At 39.4% G+C, this 18,223-nt stretch overlaps 1 protein-coding gene across 1 annotated transcript in view; it reads right to left on the reverse strand.

Moving 5' to 3' along the window:
- Nucleotides 1-9,197: 9,197 nt before the first annotated feature.
- Nucleotides 9,198-18,223, reverse strand: part of col6a1 (collagen, type VI, alpha 1) — a 28,489-nt gene continuing 19,463 nt past the window's right edge. The window contains exons 26-35 of the mRNA XM_086099006.1: nucleotides 17,703-17,768; nucleotides 16,354-16,389; nucleotides 15,957-15,993; nucleotides 15,716-15,724; nucleotides 15,494-15,627; nucleotides 15,093-15,199; nucleotides 13,627-13,813; nucleotides 13,372-13,543; nucleotides 13,246-13,275; nucleotides 9,198-11,295 (exon numbers count right to left, since the gene is read on the reverse strand). Coding sequence (XP_085955132.1) covers nucleotides 10,691-11,295; nucleotides 13,246-13,275; nucleotides 13,372-13,543; nucleotides 13,627-13,813; nucleotides 15,093-15,199; nucleotides 15,494-15,627; nucleotides 15,716-15,724; nucleotides 15,957-15,993; nucleotides 16,354-16,389; nucleotides 17,703-17,768 — 1,383 coding nt within the window. The 3' untranslated portion in view covers nucleotides 9,198-10,690. The remainder of the gene's footprint in view (nucleotides 11,296-13,245; nucleotides 13,276-13,371; nucleotides 13,544-13,626; nucleotides 13,814-15,092; nucleotides 15,200-15,493; nucleotides 15,628-15,715; nucleotides 15,725-15,956; nucleotides 15,994-16,353; nucleotides 16,390-17,702; nucleotides 17,769-18,223) is intronic.

An 18,223-nucleotide genomic window follows, 5' to 3' on the forward strand; every position in this document is an offset into this window, starting at 1 on the left:
CTTGGGGGCGCCGTGACTCTGCAGCAACAACAGCGCGCGTGCGCGCGTGCATGGCAGGCCCATTGTAACACTGGCCACTGTGGTAACTGGTTAGGAAATGTGCCAAAGCTTGAGTTGAGTGTTAACCCCTCAACACACGACAGTAGTGGGATGTAACAAAATGTTCTAACTGTACCTGGTTGATTTTTCAGGTATTGTATTTTCTTTATTACTTTTTCTGACCACTTTTTTTGTTTTTGTTTTACTTTCACTCCCTTTATTTGAAAACAGATATTTTTGTAGCCTACTTTCTACTCCCAACTTTGTCAAAATAGGCGTGTTACTGTTTACAGCCTCTGCGGATGTTGACACAATGAAAAAGAGAAGTAAATAGAGAGCAGTAAAGGCAACTGACTCTTGACTTGATTGACTGAGATCAGATAAGATGGAAAAACAGGGATAGCAGCTATCTGGAGAAAAGTGAAGCATTAATGACTGGCAACAGATTTGGAAAAGTAAAATATTCCCTATGGATGGCCCTATTTAAAGGGGTGAAACATTTTCTTTACAATTATGTTTCTGTGCCCTCACTAAGTCTAAACACAGCATTCTGATTGTTATCGCATTTGTGGAATAGTAATTAAGGAGAAAAATCCACCCGTTTTTAAAAAATCCATCTCAGGGGGCAGCCATTTTGTCACTTGCTGTTGACTGAAAATGGCATCACAGATAATGACCATGCAATCATACCTCACCTGCTTCCTCGGTTTGGTTATGTGACATGGGCAAAATCAATAGCAAGTGACAAAATGGCTTCCCCCTGAGATGAATAAAAACGGGTGGATTCTGCTTATTCCACAAATGCGATATGAATCAGAATGCCGTGTTTAGACTAGTCATGGTGCTTATGACTTATTATTATAATGACTTTTTATTTATTTATTTTTTTACTTGACTTTCTTTTAAAGATAATTGGTTAACGTTGGCTTCAGGTGTGATTCGTGTTGAATATGTTTGTGTCTTGTGCTATCATCCAAACCATCAGCTTGTGAACTGCAATTCTCAGCCTGCACTTCATTACTTTCCTTTTTTTTTGCACATGTATCTGTTCTTCTACTTAAGCATAAAGTGGAAATACTTTTTCCGTCGCTGACAAACAAACACATGCACACACACATAAGGCTATTGACTCCACAGGCATTTTGTAATGTCCACGAAACATGTAGTCAAAGTCTAAAGGACGGAGAATAGAGGACATGTCCCTTTATTGAAAATACTTCCAGGAGGCTCATCACAGTACATGTGGTGAGAAAGTGAGTAAAGCTAAACAGGATGAAAAGCAGACTAAAAAGCTCCCACACTCGTATTCACTCCGGACTCTTGCTTGTCTGTTTGCAATTACTTGGTGAAGTTAGAGGAGTTTATACACGGCGTAAACACTGACAGACTGTCTTTGAGCCTTCTCGCCGCCTTTACGTGTATAGGTGTGTGCTCGTTTTGCCTGTTTGTATGTTCCTGAGGCATACTGGGAGGTCTCCTCTTGAGATCACCTCAGCACCTCCCTTTGTGCCCGCGTCAAGCCCGATGTCCTCTTCATTTGATCGTCGCTATAGCAGCTGCAGCAGCACATGTTCTATCTTGTCACTTGGTCCAATTTGCCAGAATTTCGAACGGGGCTTGCGGTGGCTTGTAGCCACTAATGTGTTATCCAGCTCAAAAGGCAGGGGTCAGAGGCCTGCAAACGCTGGTCCGCATCTGTTACATGAATGACGGACAATCGGTTCAGAGCAAGGGACGAACATATACCTTTAGATTACGTCTTACATATGAACTCATTCACTGCCATTGACGACTACAGACGTAAAAAATTCATGTAAACTATTTCTATTAGTTTAACTTTTTTTCATTTCATTAAATTTTTTGTGAAAACCTAGATTTTTTTATTGTACATTTATAACAGATATAACATTATCGTACGATTAATTATGATTAAACGGCCCTTATTATTATTATTTTTTAATTAGGCCCGTCAGGCGATGAATTTTTTATAATTGTAATTAATCACATGACTTCACTAGTTAACTAACGATTAATCACAAATTTTATATCTGTTCTAAATTTACAATATTTTTTTTCTAGGTTTTCAGACTCTTGTTAGCAAAAGTGGATTTATTTATTTTTTTAACTAACAGAAATAGTTTAAATGAATTTTTGACGTCTATAGCCGTCAATGGCAGTAAATGAGTTAAGGAAAATGGACTTTTCCATTGCTTGGATACAAACAGCTGTGTGAGTGCCTGCCAACGCTATCTGCCTAATTTTGAGAATGTGTCTGTGAGTGACCCGGCCTGAAGTCCTGCCCCACTGTTACGTAACAGCAAAACTAATTTACATAATGACCATCCCATAACATGGACGGCAGGCTGGCTGAGCGCCCAGAACCGCTTTCAAGCAACATGTGGTGTCTGTCCACTGGACTACACTTTTTCAAACACTATGTCTAAGATAAGAAAGATAAGAAAAGCTACACTTTTTTGTTGGACGTAAGTTTTAGAATTAGTTGCCAATGTTAGCTACTGACAAGCCACACACTTGGTTACTCCGTGAGGTTGGCTTGGGGGTATTTGTGTTTGGCCATGTGTCGACCCACACTAATTGACCATTTTAACTAGTTGCTTGGTAATGAAGCACTGCCGACTTGAGTGAAAATGCTTTTATTGTCTTTTTTGGACACTCATGTTTTCACATTCTGGGCTCCATTTTCACAAGCAGCAGCAAGAACAGCAGCTTACTTTCCTTGTTCAATCTACTAGCTCCGCCTCTGATCATCATAGTACTTTACTCGCCATCGGCCCACTGGTCAGCAGGATTACACAAAACGTTATGAAAGGGTCATACATGGGGTAACCATTAAATTTCGGTGACATTCTTCATAAATGGTCCTATCGGTCGAATGAGTTCAACCTTGGCAGAAGCCACACTACACATCATACTTTGAAATGCTTCAGATATTTTGGTAAATCCCAATTAGCTACTGTGCAGTTATTACAAAATATTAGAACCATCTCTCAATATGATCAATCTCTTCTCTTTTGTCATGTTTCGGTTTTGTTGGGTATTTGTTTATTATGGGTGTTTTTGTCATTGTATTCCTGGTTTCGTCCCATGTCTCGTTATGTCTAACCACGTCCACCTGTGTGTGTCTGCCCTTCCCTGTGTGTGACCAATCAGTGCCTTCTGCCACTTGTGTTCCCCCAGGTGTGTCTCATTAGTGTTGGTGTACGTCATTCTGTTGTGTTTGTCCTGTCAGTGTGGGAGCACTGCCCATGTTACGTGTGGAAGTTTGTGCGTCTCGTCTTTGTATCAGCCAAGTGTCCTTCGTCTCAGCCACTTCGTCCTCACAGCTAACCAAGTCGCCCACATTCTGCCAGTCTTCTTACATCCTGTCCAGTCATGGCGACCAGTCCACTCTCGCCCCTCCCAGTCATGTTTGCCCGCTCACCTTTCCCAATATATGCTACTAAAGTTCCTCTTCATTCCTGCCTTGCTTCCTGGCATTTGGATCCACCATCCTTCAACCACTCACACCAACCATGACATCTTTAAATTAGACCAGAGTGTACATATTCCAGAATTTAACTACTGTCACTGAGATCTTTTCATGATTGTTAACAAGACCACGACTGGGGCTTGCGTGTGTTTAGGGTCTAATGAACACATGTTTTGAGCATAGATTATGAATGCCTTCTTCAATGTAGGAGGTAGTGCAGATATCTGTTGTTTGTTAAACAGTGAGGCCACTTGGGAAAGCGCCATTGCTCATGGCAGATTGATGTTTGATGTACAGTATAGACGGAGCTTACAGTACAAGAAGGGCTAAAGCAGTTGTCCCATAGACACATTATATATATATAAAGTCGGCAATTTGCTTGGGTATTAAGATCAGGGTTGGGAGGGTTACTTTTCAAATGTAATCCATTACAGTTACAAGTTACCGGCTAAAAAAAAGTAGTTAGTAACGTAATCCAAGTACCATAATATTAAAGTAATGTAACTGGATTACTTTTGGATTACTCCAATATTGAGTATGCTCATGAAGACAAAATAAATATTACCACAATATATATTCTATACAATGTGCCCCTGCTATTTGCGGGTGATAGGGACCCGACAGAAAGTGGAAAATGGGCCTCTGAGATGAATTAAAAACAGGTGGATTTTGCTGCTTAACGGATATCTCACTCACAAACACAATATGAACTTATTCACTGCCATTGACGGCTTTGGACGTCAAAAATTCATTTGAACTATTTCTATTAGCTTAACATTTTTCCCACTTTTGTTAACAAGAGTATGAAAACCTAGAATTTTTTTATTGTATTAGAACAGATATAAAATGTGTGGTTAATCGTGAGTTAACTAGTGAAGTCATGTGATTAATAAAGATAAAAAATTGTAATCGCCTGGCGCCCCTAATTTTTAGTAATCGTTTCTTTAAAACAAAAAAGATTATAAAAAAAAAACGTTTTAGAACAGATATAAAATTTGTGATTAATCGTGAGTTAACTAGTAAAGTCATGCGATTAATAATTATTAAAAATTGTAATCGCCTGGCGCCCCTAATTTTTACTAATCTTTTCTTTAAAACAAAAAAGATTATATATTTTTTTTAATGGTTTTTTTTGTTTAAAAGAAAATATTATAAAAAAATTAGGGGCATCAGGCAATTACATTTTTTTATCGTAATTAATTGCATGACTTGACATGAGTTAACTCACAATTAATCACAAATTTTATATCTGTTCTAATTGCACAAAAAAAAATCTAGGTTTTCTTACTCTTGTTAACCAAAATGGGAAAAAAAGTTAAACTAATAGAAATAATTAAAACTATTTTTTTTTAAAAATCTATAGCTGTCAATGGCAGTGAATGAGTTAATCAGAATACCGTGTTTCAGATTATTGGGGCTGAATAGAACGTATAAGAAAATTTGGGGTATTAAAACAGACTTTCTAATCTATAGTGTGAATCTAGTTCATGACTGTAGTGAGGTGGTGCTAGATCCTATGACGCTTTTCCACTTATTAAGTGGGCACCAAGTACTATTTGAATAACTTAGCTAGGAATCCAAAATATAGACTGGACTTGTCACTGGTGAGTTATAGTACGATTGTGAACCGGACACTGAATGGACAATTAGCCAACACCAGCTGTACACGAGGTATACAAACGGCTCTCAATTTGGGAATCGGAATATTTCACATCTGTAAATGTCAATGATGGGAAAGCATAGTGGACCATGAGTCTGTATCTAATTGAAGGCAAGGTATTTGGCAGCATTTTACCAAGGAAACGGAGGAGGAGGAGTTCAGCTGGTCAGCAGTGAATCTCATCTCTGTCTTAGCCATGGACACGTTTTTCCTTAAAAAGAGAAGAAGAGGAGTGGAGCAATGTGCATGGGATAGCGGAATAAAGTGTTGGAGGGGGTGTTCTGGTCCCTCTTAAAACTGTGACTCATGAAACAGGAATGGCCCTCTCCCCCAAATAGGAGGAACGCAGCCTCTCTATTCACTCCCTCCTTAGTTCTCACAAATGCTCTTTCAGTCTTTAATATTTTTTCCCCTTCTTAATTTCTTTCACATGGCCCAAGACGACTTTTCCGTCTGAGGGGGATTTCTGCATAATCTGTCCCAGAATCATAAACAGTTCCAGTATCACTTAACTTTTCCAAAGAAGTGCAAACTCAGTTCATACTGAAGCGCCCTGATATGACACACGGCAACAAAACATGTATGCGCACCAATGTGAAACAAAACATGCAGTGTCATCTTTCTTTTTGGTTCTGTTTTTGGTGTGACGTCGAGATATTTTCCAGTGCGGCTGCCGTGTGCAAAAGGATCACTTCTAGTCCAAGCAGACCGTAAATTGTGATGTTCTAACATATACTCCTCTTTACCGTGTTTCTCTTCGTAATCGCTCATCTCACGTTCTCCAGATGTGGTTTGCGTTGAGGCAAAGCAGCTGAGAGTCGTTACTACGCACGGTTCGGTCCATGTGCTCGACTTGTGTCACTCGCATTGGATGCTTGTGCAGAGTGGGCTGTGCTGTGGTCGGACAGTAATCTGAAAGGCCTCCGTGCCGCTTTTGAAAACGGGAGGAAAGAGGAAGTGCAGTCTCAGAAAATACCGATACGAGCCAAGACACATTTCAAAGGAACAGTCCACCATACACGAACATTACACACAAACGCAATGAAACATCACGCACACTACTAAAAACTAAAATGAGTTTTATTAAACTTGCGCACGCACAATCTCTCTCTCTCTCTCTCTCTCTCTCTCTCTCTCTCTCTCTCTCTCTCTCTCTCTCTCTCTCTCTCTCTCTCTCTCTCTCTCTCTCTCTCTCTCTCTCTCTCTCTCTCTCTCTCTCTCAAACAGCAGACACAGCAGTGATCAAAACAGTGGCTCAATATCAAGTCTGTAACTCACGCTGAGACAGTTCCACTGGAATTGTTCAGTAGGCCAAGAGTCAACTTTTAACATAAAACACGTGTCGGGCTTTTATATTTACGCGTCAATAGACGGTTTCTATTTTCCGTATCCATGAAGATAAAATTGATAGATTTCGACGTCTGTCCTCCAGAAGAGAAAATTTGTCTCTCTGAGACTTGAATAAGGGGTCGGTGTTGCTCAAGGGCACGTCTGCAGGCAGGTGTTGACTTGAACATCTGTTTAGCGTTGCTTGTAACACTTTTTCAAAAGCGCTTGTCCTCAATGGGGTTGCAGGTAACTTGAGCCTCACATTGACTTTGTAATCCCTTACGTCAGAGGTGCCCAAGTCCGGTCCTGGAGAGTCCCTATCCGGCCCGTTTTCCATATCTCCCTCCTCCAACGCAGCTGAATCCAACGATCAGCTCATCAGCAACGATCCTGATCATAAATCAGGTGTGCTGGTGGAGAGAAACATGGAAAACAGGCTGGATAGGGGCTCTTGAGGACTGGACTTGGGCGCTCCTGCCTTAAATAGTCATCAGTGAATCATAAGGCAAACAAAAATTATGAACATAGACATTTCAAAAGATTCAAATCTCTATTGAAAAACAATGATGAGAATGTGACCAAAAAAAGGAAAATAATAATTCAGTAAAAGTTGCAGGAAATGACTGAACAAGTCCTATATGGAAACGTTACAGTTCTGTGTATCTTAAATGATCTTTCCCTCTCACTTTTTGTTTTTACAATAATAAAAAAACAAGTATGGCGAGATGCTAAATGCTGCCATACAAAATAATGTAAACAAGGAGTGCTTATAATTTATCTGCAAAAAAAAAAACGTTTAAGCATGATTTTAATATCATTTTTATGTTTTATAAATGGCAAGGCAATCCAAAAAGTTACTTTACAATAATATGTTCTATGCACCCCCACTAGTCTAAACACAACATTTTGATGAATATTGCGTTTGTGGAATATAAATTAAATGGCAAAATCCACCAATTTTTATCCATCTCAGGGAATGGCCATTTAGTCACTTGCTGTCACTGATCTGAATATATGACTGGATAGCCGATAGGCCAAGACTTTTCTGAGGCCGCCATATTGCTCCTCCCAAGAAACGTTCCTCGGCATACGATCCTATACATTTACAGTATTGAATTGGAGAATATTTGAGATAGTACTTAGTAAAAAATGATTTACGATGTTTTAAATTTGTTAAACATAAACAAGAGGACTTCAGACATTTTACAACTCGCTTGAAATACATGTATAAATTATATGCTTAATGATGTTTACATGAGGACACTTGTATATTTTTTTAATTAAAGAATTATAGCGGCAATTCAGCAAAAGATGCCTCTGCCAAATCTATTCAATAAAATTAATCCCGATATGAATCTATCAGTCGATTATTGCGATTACTCAAATTTAGAAAGTACTAATCGGTGAACTTGTATATGTACACTGCAAGATTTGTATAAAAAATTATTTATTTATCTGAAACTTCAGGCTTATAATCGACTGTAATTAACAAACAATCTGTTTCATGTTTGAACAGCATTGAAATGAAATATTAAGGCTTTATGTTCCATCAATATAACATTCTTCCATGCTTTAAGTGTGAACCTTAACCCTAATTAAAACATTTTGTTGAATATTTAGATAAAAAAATGTATGTTAAAACATCGATTTGGCCGTATATTGAATTGATTTTAGAATTGCATGCTGTAATATCGCGATATAGCGGCGAATAGATTTTTTTTTAACACCCCTAGTTTACACCGTAGTCTGCGTGCGAGATGGGAGGAGCAAGATGGCCGCTCTGTGACTTCAACAACTTGCACGGGCGTGTATGGGTTATTGGCTATCCAGTCATATATATACAGATCAGTGCTTGCTGTCGACTGAAAATGGCTGCTCAGACAGAAAACGAGCAATCACAGTTTAGCTTGTGAATGTCACATGACCAAAGTCTGAAAGCAGGTGAGCCATGATTGGTTGTTACCTGAGCAACTGTGATGTCATTTTCGGTCGACAGCATGTGGCTAAATGGCCGCCCACTGAGATAAATAAAATCGGGTGGATTTCGCTGCTTAATTCATATTCCACAAACTTAATATTAATTGGAATACATCGTTTAAACAAATTGGGCTGCGTAGAACATATTGTGAAGAAAAATTTGGGGTTGACTTTTCCTTCAATCTAAAACTCTACACTAGTATTTTCTGTACTTTGAATTGTAAGATTGTGCATAAAATAATGTTGCTTGTATGTTACTGTTACTAATTTAAGAATTCACTTCTAATTAGCTGCTAGTATTCGCTGCATTATCAATTGTAAAGTTAGGAAGTATTATATAAAGTAGTTTCGTGACGAGCTAGTGACGAGCACTTTCCTACGTTGCATCAAATTCCATTTCTGCATTTAACAGTCATCATCACACTTGGCCAAGCCTGCTGCCATTTTGTGGTAACAAAAAAAGAAAAAGGTCAACCACATTTTCAGGACTTCATCTTTTTACACGCTCTCATAAGATTTGTTAACTTTTTGAGTGACGCAACGCATGACGATGGTGTGAACTTGTTTGACTTTTGAAGTGTGTTCCCACATCATTTTTTTGTCTCGTCTTGAAAACGACTTTTAGGACGTTTTACTTTGGATGTTCCACTCTGCAAAACATTTGTTTGTATGCGTGCGAGTAAATAAGAGTAAGCAGAGACGTTTTTGTGTAGCAACCTTTATTGAAGAAGCACTTTGGAAATTCCCGAGGTTGTTTCTCCTCAGTGAATAATCTTCTTTACATGGGTAAAGGCTGATACACAGACTAATAGCACCACAGGTAATGACAACTGTACAGTGACTCTGTGCCACCCGTTGGCAAAAACATGAAAGGGGAGGAACTGACACTTTTTCAAGGGTTCGACGAGGTGGGTGGTTTTTTTTTTAGGGGGGGGGGGGGTCGTTCTTTTCCAGCCTTCAACTATGACAGATGTTTTTCTAACTCACTAATGAAATACGAAGGAGTGTTTATGTGTGTGTTTGACAGAGTCATCTCAAGCTGCGCACAAATTATACAGCAGGTTTGTGTCATTCTGTCATTTGAACTGGCGGGCCGGGCACAATTGTTTATGGAACAATCACCCGAGGCTACAAGCATAAAGAAAGCACCTCGACACACGCATTTACATTCGGACACACATAGGCGTGTGCTGTTAAGGCATGATGGCACATGTGGCGTCCAGCTGTTCTCGTTAGTCACAGGTGAAACGCTGCTAGGTTTCGTTTCAGATGTCACATCCTGTTTTCCGCTTTTGTTAATCCAATACAGATTTCAAGTCATGTTCATTCGTCCGATCAGGAATATGTTTCAGTTTGGAATTTGTTCGCTTACGACATGTCTTTTGGAGTGTTCAATTAACAGCAATGAGGAATCGTGGGACTTTTACACTCTAAAAACAGTTGGGTCAAAAGTAACCCTATTATGGATAAAAAATGAACCGATCTACTTTCTGGGTTGTTTTATACAGAATAACCCCATTTTTGGACCCAAATCAGTTGTTTTACACTAAAAGACCCATTTCTGACTCAACGTTGGATCAAACAGACCCAAGTAGAGGATCACTCCATTTTTGACCCATAGTTGGGTTTATTTTTGACCCAAATGTTTTTTTTTTTTACAGTGTAGAGATTTATTTGGAATATGGTACGTCATGTTTTTGATTGTGGCCGGTTCCAATACAGTCCCAGTCAAAAGGTTGGACACATTTTCTCAGGTTGATTCAACAATACGCCTTCTCTTCCAAAGCATGAAGGTGTGTCCAAACTTGTGATCGGTTCATGTATTGTAAAGCGTAATAACTTCCTTCTGAAATGCCAACAGCTGTGGTCCTAAAGCAGGTGTTGCCTAAAAGAACAAATGACTATAAAGCAATTCAGATGGAGAAATGCAGATGAAATTGTATGCGTGTTTAAATGATTTCTAAAGGACCAAACTTCGTCAATGGGGGTAGAATGAATTTCCCTAAAATCGTCTAAAATCCAAGTTTAAGTTATCATTCCTGTTATGGTCTAACGAGGCTCCTCTTGAAAACAATCACCAGTTGCTTTGTGACATTCTTTACAAAAACAAAACAGTGTATGGTAAATGAGACTGACTATTCATAATGGGACTAAAAATGGAAAGTGTGTTGGTCCTGTTATTCGGGGCCCTGCACTCAAGGCATGGACACTCTCCGGGAGACGGTTTGGTGGAAGACTCCGCGAAGCAGCGAGGGGTAGTCTGCCACGCGGAAGAGGTGGCGCTGAGCGTAGTTGATGTCATCGCGCTGTCCCCTGCTCACCAGCGTGCGCAGGTTGACCTCGCTGACTTGGCTGCCCACGGCGATGACGAACACCTCCAATCCGGCGTCCGCCAGCTCGCGGACGCGCTTCTCCAGCACCGCCTCGGTGACGGCCTGAGACCTGCCGTCCGAGAACAGCACCACCTTCTTCTTGTTGCCGCTGGAGTCGCCGCGGCTCGGGAGAGACTTAATGGCAAAGTCCATGGCCTCTAATACGTTGGTGCCGTCGTTCTGGAAGGCCATCTCGTTGATGTGATAGGAGAGCAGGGTCATGTTTGTAGTCAGGCCTTGCTCCATGCGGGCGTTGCGGCTGTACTGGCCGAGCGCCACTCTCACGTTAACGCCCCTCTGCTTCTGAGCGTTCAGGAAGCGCTCAGCCAATCGGTGCACGAAGGTCTTGCTTGTGTCAAAGTTCTTCTGGCCCACACTCGCTGAGCTGTCCATCATCATCAGGATGTCATGACTTTGAGAGAAGGAGACTGCAAAACACACAATAGATCAAGTTTTCATGCACAAACTGATTAACCAACAAATTGAATATATGAATCGGTGACTCAAATTGAGATGTGAATTGGACTAATGCCAGAAATGTTTGCGTTTGTATGTGAGAGTGTTTATTGAGTATTATAACAAATTGTTAAGAAATTAGTCAGTAGGTGTGTTTCCATTACTCCAGTTTTGCGCAAAAGCAAGCTGGTAATGGAAACACATGTTTTTCGAGAAAAACTCTCAAATATCACCCAAATAATTTTACGCTCTCATGAGGTGGTTTTTGAAATGTGACCCCCGCCCGGTCGGGGGATAACAATTATCGTTTCATGAGAAATAGTCGTTGCCCCTGGCAACGAGCAAACGAGCGCCATACAGCGCACGTCGTCATTTAAATCCATCCGTCCGCACCATAACAAGAGTTATAAGTGCGCACGCACACACACACACACACACACACACACACACACACACCAACACCAAATGGCCGAATTTGCCCGATGAGGGGAGGGAGATGTTTTTAAAGTAATATTAACAACTCCGGGCGTCTGTCTTCCGTAAACATCATGAGCACCTCCTACAGAACTGTGAGATCCCGCGAGACGAGACATTACGAGAATTGCACACTTTTCAATGGAAACACCGGCAAGTTGAAATTGTACTTTAACGAAATAGTACAATATAGCTTTTATTATTGCGAAAAACTGTAATGGAAACGCGGCTAATAACACCAATCTAGTAAGAAGTGTATCAACACGATTCGAAAAAAATAAATACAAATTTTTCATACATTTTAGATTTCTCCTTTCTGTCAAATTTCTGACATGTTTGGCAATTTCTTCCTTTTCTGGACATTTTATATAGTTACTTTTTAATGTTTTCTATTCTGCTTTTTTTTTTTAACCTGCAAACAATTTTCTGACTTTTTTGACACTTTATGGCAATTTTCTGACTTTCTTCTTTTGTTTTGGGACATTTTATGGTTACTTTTTGAATTTTTTCCCCCCTGCTTTTTGAATTTTTTGGCAATTTCATGGACATTTTCTGGTAATTTTTTAAGTAATTTTCAAAACGTTTTCATCTACCTTTCATTTATCTTCCTTTTTCTGACACCTTAAAATGTTGACTCTGACATATTTTGAACATTTAATTATTATTAAAAAAAAATCTAAATCATTAATTTGTTTAAAGAATATGTAAAAAAAAATAATAATAATTCTCAAACTCATTTTTAGTGATCCATAGGAAGCCACAAGAGAGGGACTAACGAGCCACATGTGGCTCCAGAGAGGCAGGTTGCAAGTACAACTGACAAGACATAGATAGATGACATGGATGGATTTAAAGCTTTATCAAAAGTGAAAAAGCACCCCGAGTTCTGCTCGGGATCCTGGAGGTTAAAGAAAGTTATGTTAAAATAAAAAGTAAAACCTTTCCATCTGTAAGCCGGTAAGTTCTATTACTGTTATTCTTCAGCCAAATCAATTTTGAAGGTTGTTTGAATGCGGATCAAACTGACTCCAGTTGATAATGTCTGAGTTAATTGCCGATGTCAAGGTATTACCATGTTACCAATATGACAGCACTGAACAACAATGTAAAAACACGTATCAGGCATTCCTGCCCCTTCTCCACAATGGGGAACATCTGGATGCTATCTGTGGAGTCCAATATAACACTTGGATGTTCAAGTCTTTATACTTTCTTTATCATTTGAGCTTGGAGACAAGATGTCCGCTATTCATCCAATCCCTACACCAACTTTTCCGTTTAGTGACGCAGGATGCTGGATGTTATTCCAGCTGAATTTGGGTGAAAGGTGGACTACACCCTGAACTGGTCGCAAGTCAGTTGAGACAACCATTCTGTAAATCTCAATATTTTCACATGCAAAGGAAATTGCAAAATTCATACAATTATGAATAAAAAAACAGACTTACTTGGGCACTTGTAGTCTGGGCACTTTTTATCTGAACATGAAAACAACACATTGAAGGTCAGTTTAGTCAGAACAAAGAACAAAACAAATGAATACTGTACATTTATGTGCTTTGCAATTCAAATACCTTGGCAGATTCTGGATGTGAGATTCTGCAAAAAACTATCATCAAGAAGCTCTGCAAAGTTGTCCAGAACGAACGAAAAGCCTGGTTTGGGATCACTCTTACACACCAGAGATCCAAGCTGCTCCTGGTTGGGCTGACGGCCCGAGTAGTCCTTCACCCCTAAACCTCCCACCTGGAGGCCAACAAATACGTCGCTCTGGTTAATTTCCAGCTGCATGAGGCCCTTATGGGTGTCTTTCAGTCTCTGTCTCTTACCCTAATGTTTTTCCCGCAGAGAACATTGATAGGAACCCTATCCCTGAGAATATCAGAGCGTCCGTCGGTGAGGACGAGAACAACGCGATTCTCCTGCCTCATCAGCTTGATGGTGTTTTCCAGAGCGAAATTCAAGGCCTCGCCAGTGTAAGTGGCCTCAGCCAACCAGTTGAGGTCTTTCACAGCCCTGCACACAAATGGACATGTATCCGTTTAATTACACTCTTAGTTCAGTGGCCAACATTAGGACTGTCTTGTCAATAATAACAATAATTATGATTATGATGAAGATTCTATTTTCACAATTACAGACAAAAGAACCAAACAGGTTAGCCTGGACCAATTGATTGTTCTTGTATGTAAATGGTTAAAACTGTTGGGTCAAAAATAACCCAATTTTGGAAAAAAAAGAAAAAAAAAGGGACAGATACTCTACTGATCAGTTTGACCCACATTTGAGTCATTTTCTATAAAACAACCCAGAAAGTTGGGTCAACCCAAGTAAAGGATTTGACCCAAATTTCTGGGTTGATTTGTACAAAAAAAAGTTACTTTTGTATAAAACAACCCAGAAAGTTGGGTCAGGTCTTTTACTTGCACTCTAAAAACAGTGGGGTAGAAAAATAACAAAAATTGAGTCAAGAATGGACAAACCCAATTTCTTTTATTTTTTTGTAGTTATTTAACGCAAAAAGTTGAGTCAAATTAAATTAATAACTCAAATCAAAACCATTTTTTGGGTTGTTTTGTGGGTTATTCATAAACAACCAAATGAATTGGGTCAAAAACGAACTGACCCAACTTTTTGAGGTATTTAAACCCAAATGCTGTGTCAAATTAAAATAATAACCTACAAATCAGCCTGATTTTTGGGTTGTTTTGTGGGTTATTCATTTGACCTTGAGTTATTTGTGAGTTATTTGTTTGACCCAATGTTTTGAGTTAATTGAATAACCCAAAATGTTGGGTCAGTCCCTTTTTGGCCCAATTTTGATTAATTTGGACCTAATTGCTTTTAGACTGTGGGTTAATTTGATCCAAATTTGGATCAAAAATTGGGTCATTTTCCATTAAATACCCCAGAAAGTTGGGTCAGATCCTCTTGGGAAAATTGGGTCAAATTGACCCATAAAGTCGATCGGTCAAATTTTTTTTATCCATAATTGGGTTACTTTTGATCCAACTGTTTGTAGAGTGTTATGTCAAAGTGGAGTGGTTTTAACATATTAAATAAACTGTACTGAATGTATAATTTTTTCGTTTTGTTTTTACACTTGTATGAAAGAATGTCAAAGAATGTAAAACAAAAAAAAACCAGATGCATGAGGTCCATTGGTGTATTATTTGATTTTATTTATTTTATTATTAATATTTATTTATTGTATTTGTATTATAGTTTTGTCTTGTGTCATAAAAGTTAAAACTGTGTTTTTTTTATGCTTGTGTACGTGTGTAGGACAACTCACTGTTTAAACTCGGTGAGGGTAGCAACGTTGGTGCCCAGTTGGACGACTTCTTGGGCTTTTGCGCCACTGTACTGTACAACACTCACCCTGGACTCATTACCTGCAAACTGGGGAGAAAAACATGCGTGTTTATCTGTTTATGTTTTCATCTGTCCGCATTTCTGTGTTCCCAGCCCTTCCTGACTAATTACGTCCAAACAGGAAGAGAGGAGTCTTTGGAGAGACAAATGCAAGCCAGTTCTAAAACCCAAGACGCCAGTCAATGTCCCCCCCCCCCTTTCCCCCCTTCTCGTGGTTTTATTCCCTAACATCTCTGAGGAAGCATTTTTTCCATGACAACTTGAACCGATCGTCATTAAGGATTCAGGAGCGCAATGCATATGAACTGAATAGCACATTACCTTGACCTGCTGATCTTTAATCAATCTGTCTACAACAGTAATGATGAAGTCCTTGGCAAGAGCAAAGTTTGCAGAACCAATACTCTCTGAGCTGTCCACGATGAACGCCAAGTCCAGAGCTGCACATTTACACTCTGATGACACGCACACAAAAAAGAAATCTCAAGACGTGGCCGGACTAGAAGTCACAACAAACAGGTTTCGGTTTCAGCAAGCACTTACCGCAACAAGCTGCGAAGGATCCAAAAAGGATAGAAAAACACACAAATCAGAAGAAAGTTCATTAATGAATTGCGAAGAAAACAAAATGTGTAATCTGAACTCTCTTGGATTCAACTAAACATTAGGCTAATCAGGCAGTGATTATGTTGAATAGGGGTTCGAATACATCATGGGGCTGCCTGTGTGTGTATGCACACAAGAGTGTGTGTTTATGTGTGTAAAATGGTCAAGTATAACTCACAGCAGAGCTTCATGATGATATCCAGAATTTCGCATTCCTGAGGAGAGGGGCAGCGTGCATGTTACTGTATGGCAACGCGCTCCTCTAAATAACATTATATCAAGTTTTAACACAGCCTTTCAAGTTATTTCAACAAAAAAAGTGGAGGGAAAAAGAAAAAAAAGAAAACATGATGTCGACATTTTACTGAGAGGACTGTAAGGTGAAAGGCTGTGAGATTTGCTGTTCAGGAAATTGGATGTGTGGCTCTGGCCTGAAGACAAGGTATCAGATACAAATGCAAAACTAAAACAGTCTCCATGGGGAATTAAGGCCACGTCTCGGGTCTTTTGGCTAATTTATAGGTGAGAGATCAGATTCTATCTTCTTTTTCTTTTATTTTTATATATAGACTTACATCAGTTCCTGGTGGTCCAGGAGGCCCGGCAGGTCCCTAAAAGAGACAGCATGAATGAGTGATAGAGACAGTGAGACAGTCGTTTGTCTAATAAAAACCAACTAGACAATTATGAATCTAATCTGACTAAAACATAAGTTCCTTGAATAGTGATGACTTTCAAGTAATATTTCGTCAGAAAACCACCACTGTTCTACTGCAACTGCACTTTTGGGATTTTCTTTAGCAACATGTGAATCCTCCAATCATTCATCACCACCATTTTTCCCTCTCACTTGGCTGCAGGAAGACAACATCTGCTTTCTTTTAACAGACGATAAAGTCTGTTTAAGAGCATTTTTTTTTCTCTCCTTTTGTCCAAGGCGCCTTGCTTGCATGTGTGCTCACAGGAACTCAGACAGACACAAGAGAGGCAATGGGTCCACACACATGAACGCATGATGCCGGGTCCGGGAGATATGCTGAACACACACAAGTCGGACGAGACGCAGGCACGCGGGAGGGGGGAGGCGTGAGGATAGTGTGGAAAGTAACAGGGTTTGGGAGCTGAGGGTTTTATTTGTGGAACATGCATCCAAACATATGGTTATATTTAGACACATTCCTTTTTTTTTTTCTTTTTTTTTTTACATTGTCTTGTGGGTAAAAGGCGGGGGGGTATTACACCATTTTTCCTATTTAAGATGATTCAAACTCGGGTGCTTATTTTCTGTATGTCTTTGCATGTGGTTTTATGTTGTGTTTAGCGGTGAGAGGAGCTCTGCTAAGCTTCGTCACTGTGCGTCCATGGAAGCAAGTCAGCAAAGAAAACGCTGCAATAAACACAAGGCTGAATACAATACTTGTGCTTGTCATAGGCTTCCAATAGTAAAGTCATACCAGAATGGCATTTTTTTTAGCAGTTGAACAGCAAAGTTGGGATGCAGAGGCAGATGGAGGCCACACGCAAAAATCAAACAGGCCATCTGACAACAAAGTCGAAGCAGACTTAAGTGTTTCCTGCCCATCATGCAACATTTTAAGTGTTTCCTGCCTGGAATACAACATCGTGTGGCAAGATGCAAAGGAAGTCAATTAAATACAATTAGCAGTTTTTGGTATTGCGCAAATATGCCATTAAGATAAAAAAAAAAAAAAAGACAAACTGCACTTTTTCTGTTTTAAAATTCATCTTATCTTACTGATGACATACAGTAACATATGTCTTTTGTCCATGTCATTTAAAAAATCCACTCACTCCCTGCTTGAGCGTGGGAGTGGGCTAATAACGTGAGGAAGGGTCTTTTGTGCATGTGCGGACAGCAAACTATCCTAAGTCTCAACTTGAACACACAAAAATTCTGACTTACCGCTTTTCCTTCAGGTCCTCTGTGACCTTTGGTCCCTTTTGGTCCTGGAGGTCCTGGTTGGTTGTTCTGTAAAAAAGGAAAAGATCAAATTTTACACCGAATTAACCTTTAGTGGTCTAAAAAAAACCTACTGACACATACAAAGTGTAAACCGCTGTAAACACTAATGAGTTTTTGGGTGTATAGTGATTTTACTGACAAGAGGGATGCCGCACAAGTTAGCACATGTTTATAGACATGAGTAAGACTCAGCTGTCTTGTCCTTATCTGTTGACATTCTAATTGCAATACTTAGATTATAAAGAAAAAAATATTTTTTATCCGTTGCATTATATATACAAGCCAGTTTTAAAACCCAAGACGCCAGATGCAACGGATAAAAAAATAAATAAATAAATATATATATATATATATAAAAAAAAAATATATATATATATATATATACACACACACACACACACACCCCTTTATTGTAATATAATCTGCCACATTTTGCCAACAGATGGTATCATATGAGAACA

Source organism: Leptonotus elevatus, chromosome 1, assembly GCF_054856555.1.
Source record: "Leptonotus elevatus isolate MCC_2025b chromosome 1, RoL_Lele_1.0, whole genome shotgun sequence".
Lineage (NCBI taxonomy): Eukaryota > Metazoa > Chordata > Actinopteri > Syngnathiformes > Syngnathidae > Leptonotus > Leptonotus elevatus.